The following is a 13,153-nucleotide window of genomic DNA, read 5'->3' on the forward strand; positions in this document are numbered from 1 at the left end:
AAGCAGAGCTGAGGTTTCCAGTAAAATTTGTGACAGGCTCACAGAGGAATGTGCAAAATACAGCCTGTACATAGGGGCAGAACAAGTACTGCAAACACGAAGTGCTACATTTAAACTGCATTTGAACTTCGCAATTAAACCAAGCAAACACCTCCCCATGGCAGGCACTTAGCTTTTCCTTTTGTATCCTTTTGTATCCATCAGTCCAATACCTCATTGGATCTTCTCTTTCCCATCCTGCTGTGGCACTGAGGACTTTTATTGTCCAATAATAATCTCCTACAGTTTGAATAATTTCTGAATAGAAATGTGAGGTTTCCGAAACCTCCAAGAGATTCTGGGCTGGAGAGTTGTATCCAAGCAGGGTGTCTCAATGCTAGTTTGTTATAGCATACATTACAGAGCATATTGCAATGGCATTTGCACTGGCTTTTATTCAGTAAATGATATGAGGTGTGATTGAGATAGTTATACCTAGTTTAGTATTGTGATGGATTTGTGCAGCAAAGATGACCACTTTGCAATGAGAAGGGGATGGGAACAGTATAGTAAAGCAGCAGGACATCTTTTAGCTGAAAGGGGGAAGATTAGTAAGGTCACATAGGTGACCTTCTGTCCACTTGGTGCATGATATGTCTTATGGTGAAATTGTAAGAAAAATCTTTCTTCTGGGGAGCAGCATGTATGTCAGCAGGAAATGGGAGTGAGACTGGAAGAGATTTGGTTGGGGCTGGGTACAGGGTAAGGTGAGCTTTGTCCTAGAGACAGCCTAGGGAGGAAGGTAAAGCGATGAAAAAAGGGAGGGTGACTGAAGAGACGTGGCAAGGGTTTTGCCTACAAATCAGACATCTGTTTTACCGTCCAGCAATCTCCTCTGTGTGAGAAATCACCATCTAAGTATTTCTGAAGTGGGAAAATGGAAATAGGCATGAAGGCTCAAGCAGACAGACCAGTCTTATTGCCCTCCTCTGATTTAAGATTTAGTGGATATTAGCCCTGTCTTTAAAGTGCATAATGGTGCACTAATATTATGACTCATTTTTCAGAAATGGTGCTTTCAGTACAGTTATCAGTACTGCAGTTTGGAAGTCAGCCTGAGGTTGGAAACCTGGGAATTGCTGGGAGCTGGAGCCCTGTGGTGTACATGCTCAATGGGGTGCAATGCTGCTTTCAAAATATGACAGCTCATGTAATTGAAGACGCTGCCTTGCAGACTTAACTTTGAATTGCAAATGCCATCTTCTGGTTTAGAAGACGCATCTTCCTCGCTTAAAAGCTGCTCTGCCAGTTCAGGTTTAAGTGTAGGTGTGAGGTGAGGGGAGATGCTCAAACCAAATGTGAATTCAGACTGCAGACTATGGGAGCAAACTGGAATTGCTGGCCCTACAAGTATCTCTCAAGGGCAGCTGTGGATATTCCTTGCCAAGCCCTCCCCTCTGTTTTCGCTATATGAAATGACGTGCTGTTTTCTGAAAGTGAGAAGAGAAGCAGAAGAGGAAAGGAGAAGAGGGAAGCAGCATTTGTAGGGTTTCATGCCCTGTGATGGGGCAGCCTGTTGTGCTATTGCTGCACAGGCTGAGCAGTACTTTGAAGTGTGATTTCTTTTCTGTTTTTCCTGGGATGCACAGCAATAGCCACTAGACAGAAGGAGATATTTTTTTATGTTCTTTAACAGTAGAGGAATTTATTGCAAGTGCATTTAAAAATAGAGGAGTCCAAGGACCATCTGTCTTGAGTCTTTTAGTGGAAGTGGGGACAGCTCGCAGCGGCTGCTTGATTGATGGGTCCAGAGAGTTTTGTGTGGACCTATGGCTGCAGCCCACTCACAGCTGGCCTGCCTCTGTAAAGAAAGTCACTGATCAAGCCAGCTGTGACCTGGTGCCTCTGCTTTGGGTAGGTCTGTTCGGCACCCATGCAGGCAAACTCAGAAGAATTGAGCCCTTGCTGGTCATCCCATATTGTCTTTGAGAGCAGACCCTATCTCCCAGAAAGGTATCAAGAGGTGTTTCTGGTGCTGTTGGGTGTCTAAGCTGTAGATGGACTGCTTTGAGGAGATGACATGTTGATGGCTGGGAGATCTGCCTTGCTGGGGCCAGTCATGTGTGGAATGGAGCCAGGAGGAAACTTGATTTGCTCTGAGCAAGCTGTTGGGGAGTGTTCCCCAGGGCTGGGCACATCTCAGCAACTGGCTTTCCCCTCTCACTGTGCTGACCTGTGTCTTGCCCTGAACTGCATTCTGCAAGGGTGCCAGCAGTGAGGAGCTGCCAACTTGGCACTTGAACAGTGGAGCTGACGCAACTCATTTCACAGAGGGATACCAGGCGTTGTGAGAGCCCCCCGCTGCTAGTGACTCAATACAGAGCTGGTATTGCTTCCAATATGGAAGAGCTAACAGCTGAGAGCTGGGATTTGCATGCTCAGCAGAGTATAGCATAGCCAAGGGTCCTGATAGGATGCAGCAGCACTCCCATGGCAGTTGTGGCAAATGCACCCAGGGAGAGAGGCATTAGGGAGTCTTCATCTAGATGCTATGAATGCCTAAGGAGGTCTTGAGGCTGTGTGCAGTGATTCAAAGCAGAGACTGGAAAGATGGCAGATATTATGTGTGTGGGGAACAGCATGTCTGTAAGCTGTACTCAGGACACTCACTGTGGTTACATGTATAGGACCTGCTTGCATTGCAGGACCAGTAAGCCCTCTTGCAGTGCTTGCCTGCATCACTCATGGATGCTTACCTGGTGAGGGGGAGAGGAAGGGCATACTAAAAGCAAAAATTGCCTTGCTGATGCTTAAAAATTTTCACTGTTTTCCTTTATTCACAGGAGAACTGCTGAGCCAGCCGAGACCAGAGGGACTGACGGAGATCATCTGTCCCAAGAACGGCAGCGAGCGAGTTAATGTTGCCTTGGTTTACCCCCCCACTCCTACTGTGATCAGCCCTTGTTCCAAGTGAGACCAGAAAGCAGACCTATTCCCCTGTCAGTAGACACCAGAAAGCCTACGTAAAACATGCCCTCACTAAGCACTTCTTTTGGAAGGTAGCAGCCCCACAGCCTGGGGACTGTTCTAATTATTTGTGGCTATAGACAGCCCACTCAGAGGATAAGAAGTACAGTGAAGTGGGCTGAGGTGTTCTCTGAGCTGTGTTGTGGCAGATGCAAGATCAGGAGATAATGCACTCATAGGTGGGTTTTGGTAGGATGGGAGCTCAGGAGATTTCTGTACACCCCTTTCCCAAGCAGGACCACTCTCACAGGCAGGTCAGGTTCCTTGGGACCTTGTAGAGGTGAGGGTCTTGTCATCCTGGGATGACAAGGATGGAGGTGCTACCACCCCCCCAGACTTTATTCTGGGACAGAACTTCTTTCCTTTTGTTCCATGTGAGTCTCCCTTATTATTTTATTTTATTAACTTGATTTTCATTGCATAAGGTGCATTACTGGCTTGTGTTCAACATGTTTTCCACCAGATCCCAAGCCAGCAGGACTCCAGGCTGTGGTGGTGCATGGGGTTGTCCTGTTGTAGGAGTAGAGTTATACACTTGTCCTTGTTGAATTTTACAGCACTGTTGTTGATTCAGTCCTCCAACTTTGTGAGGTCCCCCTGGACAGGAGCCCTACCTTCTTGTGTATTTATAGCCTATATGTACTTCACAGAGTGGGGATGTGCTTGGAAAAGAGAGCTGTGTTGTGATGCAAAAAAATGTGGAACACTCACAAAAGCAGCCAATGCCTTTTGATGCATGGGTTTTCCAGAAAAACAGAAATTCAGTCAGGGTCTGTCTAATTGGAGTGGCACAAGGGAATTTGGTAGGGAGCTTAGAGGAGCAGCTGAGTGTCTTGCTGGTGTCTGCTGCTGTGCTGTATGTGAATGCCTGTTACTTTCACTTCAGTGTCTTGACAGTAGCTTTAGATGCTGTTCTCTCTGTTCAGTACCCTCCCATTCCAAAATACCACTCCTGGTAGAGAATAGCTCCAGTGATGGGTGGTTGTTGAGCTGTGTGTGAAGTGAGGTTGAAGTGCCCACCTGGGGCAGGAAACAGAGATGCTCTGATACTGAGCCACAGGTCATTACTGCCTGTTCATCTGGTTCCCCTGTGTGTGTGTACTTGGCACAGCACATTTCTAACCTGCAGGTGCCATTTTTATTGTACTGCGCTGTCAGGCTATGCCTCCAATCCTCCTTGTCCTCTAGCCTGCCTTCCACAACGTCTGTTAACTGTGTCCCAGTTTCACAGTCACTCTGCTGGCAGGAAACTTGTGTTCTCAAAAAGGCCTGTGTTACTTTTTCTTCACTTCACGCTCCCTATTTAGAAGCCTAGAGAAAATCATGTGTCTTATGTTATTCATCACAAGCACTATGAACCCTCCTATATTACTTTTTCTTTATCCTTTTCTCTTCCAGATAAACCATCAGTGCTGGTGCCAAAGGTTTTCCACCGGGCAGAACATGGCCGATGATCTGCAGTGCTCCCATCTTTCCAGTTGTGGAGTTGATTCTGATGGGGATCAATGGGACTTTGGACTTTGGACCCTGAAAGAAATGCTGTGGGGCAGGGGCAGCTCCCAGGTGGGGGCCTCATGGCTGGAGTGGATGAAGTCATCTGGAGGTTGGGGATGACAAGGCATGAAGGAAAATGATTGCTGCAGATGGCAGGGCCGCTGGCCGGAGGGAGAACACCGGGGATAGGTTTCTGTGGACCCACTGAATGCGTGTTGAAAACCCATTTGGATCTCATGATGAATGTAAAAATGTTCTTGGTATACCATTTAATTCAGACCTGCTTGGAGGAAAGTCTCTTGAAATGAGCTGTAGCGGGATTCCCTGGATTTGTTCCTGGACAAGTGAGTTTTGTGGCAGTTGGCCAAAGCTTTGCTGGGGAATGGGTTGGTACTGCGAAGCCTTTAAAATTGCTCCACCACAAAACAGTTGGCTGTGTCCCATGCAGCAATCTTGAGTGGAGGCTGGCAGAGAAGCAGGCTGGGAAATGTTTCCTGCCCTGTGTGTTCACATATGTTGTGCCATGAAGTGGTGAGGACGTGCTGTGATCATGCAGAGACAAAAGCAGGGCAGTCAGTGTGCCTCTGGCACATGCTATTTCTTATCCGTAGTGTAACCATTATCCCTGAACAGCTGCTGGTCTGCCATGACTGGTACTGCTGCACTGCCATTGTGGTACTCTCTGTGCGTTGTGTCCACTGGAGCACTAAAAATCTAGATCTTGGTCGTCCTCCTAGGAAAGCCACCCAGGCATCTTTGTGCAGAGATCTGGTAGAAGCAGTATGTGGCCGTGCGGTACAAACTGATCCTGATCCCCCTGGCAGCCATGCTTCATGTGCAGCCATCTTCCCTCTCCAGATGTGGGAAAGGTCGGGCTGAGCACTGGTACCAAAGTTCAGGTTTCTCCCCCAGCTGTGTGGCTTTGAGAACTTCTTAGATGTTGCTGTTAGTTTATGCCCTGCAGCTGAGCCCTGGTAACTCTACTGAGTCCTGCTCCATGCAAATATTTATTAAATGTAAATCAATCAGAGGCAGGCATTTCCAGAGCCAGGATCCTTTCATCAGATGCTGGGGGAGGTCTGAGAGATGAGGGACTTAAAATACTTGTGTTAATGTACAGCTTTTAAGTCTTTGGGCTGTGATGGCAGACCTGGGATGGGTGATATAGGCAGTGCCCACCAGGATATGAGCTGGCCAGGCCTGCAACCATTGCAAGAGAGTGATGTGTCCTGTTGGGACCTGCTGCAGTTGCACAGATGATATTCCCCTGGTTTCTATCCTTCAAATGCCAGCCTTATGTGCAAGGCTGTAAATCTTCCCATTGGCAAGAACTTAAGGCTGGGAAATCAGGACAGAATCCACTCCAGCAGGAGATCCAGAGGCCAGGTAGAAGAAATCAAGCCATGTACCTTATTTCAGGGGGAAAAGCTGCCAAATAAAAGCAGGCAGTTCAGTCAGCTTCCTGTCTCTTCAGGGTATCATTCCAGCTTGGGAGGATAGCTTGGGCTCAGATTTCATGTGTTGACCTGCTACCTCTGGTAATGAACTTTACGTCAGTGAGAATCATTAATTGATTGTGCTTCTGTGTTGCTGTGGATAAACTGGAGACTCAAATTTGTCTGTGGTGGCTGGAGAAGGTAAAAGGGAGGTGACATCTTTGGTGCTCAGGAATAATGCTGGGAAACTCCTTTGTCCTGAGTCTTGCTGCCCATGAACCATGCCTGTTACAGGCAGAACTTGTGTTAGAGCATTCCCTACTGTCACCTCCTGTGCTGGGTGGCCTTCTCCTCCTGTTTTGCTGCTACTCACCTCTCTTTCCATTCTCCGTAGGAAGAAACTAGCGATTTGTTGCTGTGAAGTTGCGTGGAAACCACATTGTAAAGAAACCACAAACTGGAATCCTTTTCCAGCCGGAGGCCTGTTTCCCAGTGTGCCCATCTGGTCTGGGATGCGTGAGCATTGAAGGAATGAGAGGACAGAGCAGACTGCAAGAGGACTTACAGCCTGCTCCTTGGGACCGCAGCCCTCCTGCCGGGGTGTGCTGCCTCTGTGGGAGCATTCCCTGGCCTTTGCAGGCACTCAGGCTGCTGCTGTGCACTGAAGCCGTAATGCCGGGAGTGTGGCAGTATGGAGATCAATCTAGTTGGGTCTATTTAATACAAAACGGGATTGCTCATCCACCCACTTTTTAGTAACTGGTGTAACTGTGTTTTCATCCAAATTTTTTTAATATGCAAAAGCCATTTAATTTTCTATGCAGTTCAGAAACATCTCGCCTTTGCAGTTGCCAGGTGGGAGATCCATGCAGGAGAACCAAACCAAGCGGCTCATAGTACTTTTGATTTTGCTGTCACTGTTTTTAAGGATGCACACTGGGATCCTCATACAGCGTCCCTTTGCTGAGCTCCTGCCTCAGACCTCACTTAATATCCCTCAGCCCCAGGGATGAGGGCCCTGTATTTTTGAAGGATCTGTCATTTTTCATCAATCAGTCCACAAGGAAAGAGGGTTTGAATGCAGTGCCCTAACAGCAGATATCTGAGTTCAGAGTATGTATTATGTTCCAGTTCTTGTCCCTGATCACAGAGCTACCAAACTGTTAGAAATGACTAAGGCCTCCGTGGAGCACTGTGCAGCCTTTACTGAAGATGTATTATAAAGAGGTCAGAAAGGACTGGGACATCAGCCCTGTGGAGCTGACAATGAGTTTAACTTCTTTGGAATAGGAGGAGAATCTCCTGGCAATCTCCTAGACACCTCCTTCACCCAAGACGATTGTACTGGTTTTCCTTATTAGTTTGCAGACCCCTTGCTTGACCGGTTTTTGATTTCCTGCTGAAACTGGTTCAGACAGATTTGGAAGCAGAGCTAGCGAGCTGCTTTGCACTCCAGGACTTGCAGCAGCTGGAAGATGTCCTGGAGTACCTTGTGTTACTCTCTGAAGTAAAACCTGGGATTCAAAACTGCATCCGTCCAAGACAAACTCCCAGGATAGCAGCTTTGCCTTCTTCCGAGTCTGTGTAATGTGAGGAATTGCATGTCCCTAAGCAGCATACAACTAGGTAAAGGTGAGAGAGAGTGAACCCAAAGGGTGATGCTGCACATTTAGGTCATTTTAGGGCTTACAGGCGTACTTAGAGACTTCTGGCAGCTGCAGAGTGTCCTGGGTGATGGGACACCTCTGTTTTAACTTTTCTCTAAGCAAAAAGGTCAGAGAAGATTGTTTCCAGTCTGCCACAAGGCCAGAGTCCCTTTGACTAGTCTCCTTTCATGGCAGTGCTGTTCTTTCTGCATTGTCTGTGCTTTGAGCTTGTGGGATTCAGCTTTAGAAAGTTAAACTGAAATAGAGGCTAGTTTGGGATTTACCCTGCCTTATGGTCTCTCAGATCAGATGGTAGAGACTGGGGGCTGCAGAAGCATGGGTAGTCTCCCTTGCAGTATCCCCCATGCCACAGTTTCGTGGTGGCTGTAAAAACTCAGTAATGTATTTGGGTGCTGCTTTCCCAGGAACTCAAGATGTGCTTGGCTGTGCTGTAGCACTGGAACTTACATGGGGTCCCTGTTCTCTTTCCCATTGTACCTCTGAGGCAGCTAAAGTTTGTCCAAGCAGTTGAGGCTCCTCACGGTGAGGAGTTAGATACAGTTGTGTCAAAGGGAACTGCAAATATTACTTAGGAACTCACTAAGTGAGATGAAAATGCACTGGCTCACTCCTGCAGAGCCAGATCCTGGAGCTCAGTTCCTCTCGCGCCCTTTGGATGGGATCTTGGGCTGGCATCCTTGGAACAGCTGTGCCGGGAGGTGGAGATGCTGCACTGCAGTAAGCACAAGAAGAGGCAAGCAAGTGGGCCTCAGTGTAGCACTCATCACACGCTTCATAGCTCAGTTCATGGACTGTAACTGCAGGTATTCATATAATCTACATCGCTGGGCAGGACTCTGCGCACACACACATGCATGCCCAGACATACACGCACTACACCCACACTTGCCCACATATCCTCGCCAAAATGACTGAAAATAAAAGTGATCTCAATCTCCAGGAGAGTCCTGGCTGTGTGATTTGTTTTTCCTCTTGCAGTGCCTCCTTGGGCTCTAGCTCTGGAAGGGTCTGCACCTAGCTGTAGATCTGTGCTGTAGCAAAGTCATGAAGAGATTTGCCATTGAGTGAATCTGTGCATGGAGCCCCTTATTTAGTATCTGTGAATCACTGCCCAGTTCAGCAAGGCAGGTGATTTCTGGGGAACAGCTTTTTTACACACTTTTAAGGTATTTTATGGGTTTGTGAGGCCCACTTAATGGTTCTCATTGGTACCATGTTGTTTGCATTTGTGTAAAGCTTGGTTTCCTGCTCATGTTCAGAGCAGGTTTTGGAGGCAGGATAATAAGGCAGGTGGTCCTCTGCTTGGCAACGGGAGCCTTTGTGGCAGCACCAGGAGGATGAATTAAAAATGGGAGCAAATCCCTTCCCACTGCTGCAGTTTAACCCCCTCTGGCAACACAGCTACTCACTCACCACCACCTCCTGGTGGGAAGGAAAATAGGAAAAAAGTAAAACCCATGGGTTAAAAGCAGTTTAAGAATGGAAACAAAGTAAATATAATAATACTAATGATAGTAATTGCAATGAAAGAGAGAGGAATAAAACCCAAGAAAGATGAGTGATGCGCAGTACAGTTGCTCACCCCTCACTGACTCATGCCCAGCCCCTCCCCCAGTGATGGGGGATGAGCATCAGCAGCTCCCAGTCAACTCCTCCTCCTCCCCTCCATTTATATACTGGGCAAGATGTTCCATGGTGTGGAATATCCCTTTGGTCAGTTTGGATCAGCTGTCCTGGCCATGCTCCCTCCCAGCTTGTGCACCTTCTCACTGGCAGAGTGCAAGAAACTGAAAGGCTTTGACTTAGAATGAGCACTACTGGGTAACAACTAAATAATCAGTGTATTATCCACAATATTCTCATACTAAATCCAAAAAACACAGTGCTTCAGCAGCCTCCAGGAAAGCTATCTATCCCAGCCAAAATCAGGACATGCACGTATAGCCCCAAGGATGTGTGTGATCTCACTTCTGTGTAGCACTCAATGTGGAGGAGACAGACCCCTGTGGCACACCCTCCCCCGAGGATGACAAATGCTGCACAGCGGGTCTTGGGGAGGGGATGTCATCATCTGCAAGGAGATGCTGGTGTACCAGAGTGAGATGGGAGACTGAGGCTGTGTGCTGGGGTCCCAGCCACAGCAGAGCAGAGAGAAGATTCTGGGCTGTTTAGTGGCTGGCAGATGTGGAGGTATTGGCGTGGTTGCTTTAGTTGGGTGCCCATACACATGAGCCTCCATCACTGAGGGATACTGGGCGGCATTTTGGGACTGTGGGAAGCACCAGCAGAAAATAAACTGACCTGTGATGGACAGAGAGACTTCAGCGCTTTGCCTCCACCTCCTGGCCAAGAAGACCCAGAGAGCTTTACACGTCTTGTGTCGCTCACTTCACCCTGCTTGTTGACTGTGGATTAAGGGATACGGGGAACAGCAGGCACGGCAAATTCCCTGGCAGGAAGGGGCTGGGGGTCAACTGCATCCTTCTGGTGCCACCCAACACACCACGGGTGTCCTAGATCCGTGTTTCGGGTGCTCTGTGCAAAATCACAGGAGGTGATGAAAATGCCACGAGAAAGAGGACGGAGGCATAAATGAGCTGTCTGCCCAGTGTGTTTCCCGAAACACGGAGAGCGCTTCCAGCGAGCTGCCGTGACCCCAAACCCCGGGGGCACTGCAGGGCGGCAGCCCTGGAGGGTTGAGGCGGGCGCAGGAGGCGGCGGTGCTGCTGCAGCGGGGCAGGGCCGAGGGCTGGCGGGTTAGCGGGGGAGTGAGGCTGAGGCGGCCGGGCACGCGTGGCACCTGCCCACCGCAGCTTTTGGTGCCAGACGACAACGCCGGGAGCCGCGGCCGCAGCTGCTCGGCTCTCACGGGGCCGCTGCTCCGCCCAGGGGCGGGCTCCGCGCTCTCCCGCCTCCGACGGGCCGCCGTCCCTGCCGCGGTTCCCGCCGCCGCCGCCATGGAGGAGCAGAAAGAGAACCGCCCGCAGGCCGCCCGGGACGAGGCGGCGGCTGCTGCCGCAGCCCGCCCGCCGGTGAGTGCGCGGGGCGGCGGGGGCGGTGCGGCCGGGCCGGGCCGGTCCAAGGCCACGGCCCTGCGCCCGCTCGCCCAGGGCGGCCCGGCTGCCCGCCCGCCTGGGGCCCGGGCCGCCCGGCCCTGCCCCGCCCCGGGGCTCGCCCGCCCGGGGGCGCCGCCGGTGCCGCGGGCCCGTCCGCGGCCGCGCCGTGTGCGGGCCCCACGAAAGCCGCGAGCAGCGGGCGGGAGCCGGGGAGTGCCCGTAGTTTATTGCTTTGTTTATCTTGCACGCATTGGGCACCGGCCCGCGTGTGGATTCTGGTTAATTCAGTCGTCGAGAGAAATCTCGCTGCTCGGGAAGGCTTTGCCCGTTTGCACCAGAGAACTCTTTCTGTTGAGATTAGGATGCGCACTCAAGTTTTGTCTCCAAGCGCTGCTGTTCGACATGGCTCAAGACACGGGCATTAGTAGCCCTTTATTCTGTTTGTTGCTGTTTAGGAAAACATTGTTTCAGAGCAGGCTTCAGTATTGATTCTCTTACCTTTCTATGAGCTAGTTCACTCAGGTTGATCATAAGTGTAACAGTGTGACGCTTTACTGTGATCTGGTGCCAAAACGAGCTGTGAAATGCTCAAGCGTCTTGTTTTGAAGTTCTTAAATGACTTCCCGACTTCTCTCTCTTCTAGGGTAGACAGCATTGTAAGATCAATGATCAAGAAACTAATGGGAAAACCTCAGCTGCCACTTCAAACGACTTCAGCGATCCGATTTACAAAGAAATTGCTATAACCAATGGTTATATCAACAGAATGACCAGAGAAGAGCTCAGAAGTAAACTCGCAGAGTTCAAGCTTGAAACCAGGTGATTTGTAAACATGTTGATTTATCTTGGAGAGCAGTGGAGTCATGAGGGATGATTATTTTAAAGCTTAAAAACTCAGCACAGAGTGAAAAGCAGAGTCAGCGCCAGACGCCAATTGTTTTATGTGCGATCTTGTTGCAGCTTTTTTGTTGTAGGATTAATGCATACTGCTTAATGTGTGCTGTCTCAACGGGCAACCCAAAGAAATGCAAGAATACATAACTGAAAAGTACTTCTCATCACTTTTTGGTCAAGGGGGAAAGAAGAACTGCTGTGGTTCTCAGGTGGTCCTGCAGAGTTCATCATACAGCAACTTGCTTCAGAACATCCATATCTTTATTTAGTGTACCAGTACAGATCTGATACTTGCTACAAACCCTGGTGATGGGACTCAGGATTTAATCACTTCAGAGAAGTACCTTTAGATGGAGAGTTTGCTACTCTGAGTATGTGTGCTAGAAAAATGTGAAAAAATGAATGTATTATAAGCTGGATTTGTGTTCACTGGGGCAGAGGCAAGGGAGTATAGTGTAGTTCCTGCTGTACTGGAAATTACCTGCAAGATTAATAATTCTGTGGCCAGGCAGATATTGCGATATTGTGAAGAAGGTCAGCTGTGAAAAATAGTGTGTTGTTTCTGTAGGCAGCAGGAATGAGGAAGTAGTGCTGGGGATTTGGTTGGTTAAATTAATTTAGTGCCTCATGAGGAGACAATCTTATCGTTACTTGGGAAAATTTTTGGTAAAACACATTCGATTTCTATAGCTATTTAACAGTTGCTCTGATTTTAAAATTGAAAGCAGACCTCAAACAGTATATGATGTGTTTGTGGCCTTCTCTTAGGTTATAAGTTTTCTATATGAGTTTTTTAATTTAGTTGTAAATGCCGAAGGCTTAAAATTTCTCTTTTACCCAAGCTAGGTTTCTTTTATCAATATATTCAAGTAAGTCTAGTCAGAATATGTCTTATCTGTAAAACAAATAGTGCATCAGTTCTAATGTAGAGTATTGGGCAGATTACCACACATCATCCTTTCCTTCAAGGTTATTGTGATAGTCAATAATTTCCTATTTTCAACTTTTTTTAATAAGTTTGGTAAAGAAAGAGGTAATTTCCCCTTCCATCAGCTCCCATACTGTCTCAACTTTCAATGAGCTGGTCATTGACTTAAACTAGACCAATAAACCAGAGGGAAGAAGAGTTATCTCTGCAGAAGCAGGTGATGTTCTCAAATGCATGTTTAGGAGTTTGATTTCAGTTCTTCTTTGTGGATCACTGGGCTGCTTTTCTGATAATGCCGTTTGCTACACCTATCTCCTACAGCTTCTGTGATTTCATTTGCAATGAATGATTTTGAAAATAACTTCCTTGGAAGGGTAAATGATCCTCATTTATTCAGTTTAGCTCTGGTTTGATACATGGCAGTTCTGGCATATGCACTCATATATTAAAATGTTTATATTAAAAGGACACAGCAAGTAACTTCAATTGCTCGCCATGTGAATTTATTTATAGCCACAAACCTCCTGAAAAGCAGAATCTTAACTAGGAGGTTTTTCTGACAACTGAAATCTCAAATACTTTATTTTAATTGAGTTATTCAAGCTGAATTTAAAATTTAAATTGAGAAAAATCTAAGACGTTCAAGATGGATTCTGTGTTGTCACAGAATGC

The 13,153-nt window shown here is 48.0% G+C and overlaps 2 protein-coding genes across 2 annotated transcripts in view; both read left to right on the forward strand.

The window, feature by feature from the left end:
* The window catches only part of MFHAS1 (malignant fibrous histiocytoma amplified sequence 1), a 34,811-nt gene extending 26,276 nt beyond the window's left edge, over positions 1-8,535 (forward strand). Inside the window, exons 2-4 of the mRNA XM_030947954.1 lie at positions 2,823-2,949; positions 4,405-4,844; positions 6,331-8,535. Coding sequence (XP_030803814.1) covers positions 2,823-2,949; positions 4,405-4,408 — 131 coding nt within the window. The 3' untranslated portion in view covers positions 4,409-4,844; positions 6,331-8,535. The remainder of the gene's footprint in view (positions 1-2,822; positions 2,950-4,404; positions 4,845-6,330) is intronic.
* On the forward strand, positions 4,581-12,669 carry LOC115903694. The gene is made up of 4 exons (XM_030948339.1): positions 4,581-4,609; positions 5,112-5,280; positions 10,282-10,635; positions 11,303-12,669. Exons 1-4 carry the CDS (start codon positions 4,581-4,583, stop codon positions 11,480-11,482), a joined length of 732 nt encoding a protein of 243 aa, XP_030804199.1. The 3' UTR covers positions 11,483-12,669.
* Positions 12,670-13,153: the final 484 nt, after the last annotated feature.

This window comes from Camarhynchus parvulus, chromosome 4, assembly GCF_901933205.1.
Source record: "Camarhynchus parvulus chromosome 4, STF_HiC, whole genome shotgun sequence".
NCBI lineage: Eukaryota > Metazoa > Chordata > Aves > Passeriformes > Thraupidae > Camarhynchus > Camarhynchus parvulus.

What these genes read in the sequence shown, in the direction of transcription:
- LOC115903694 (XM_030948339.1), top strand. Translation starts at nt 4,581, where the DNA reads ATGGCTGGAGTGGATGAAGTCATCTGGAG. An exon ending in GTGGATGAAGTCATCTGGAG is followed by an intron (nt 4,610 to 5,111) that starts GTTGGGGATGAC and finishes TCTTATCCGTAG; the next exon opens with TGTAACCATTATCCCTGAAC. An exon ending in CTGCCGCAGCCCGCCCGCCG is followed by an intron (nt 10,636 to 11,302) that starts GTGAGTGCGCGG and finishes TCTCTCTTCTAG; the next exon opens with GGTAGACAGCATTGTAAGAT.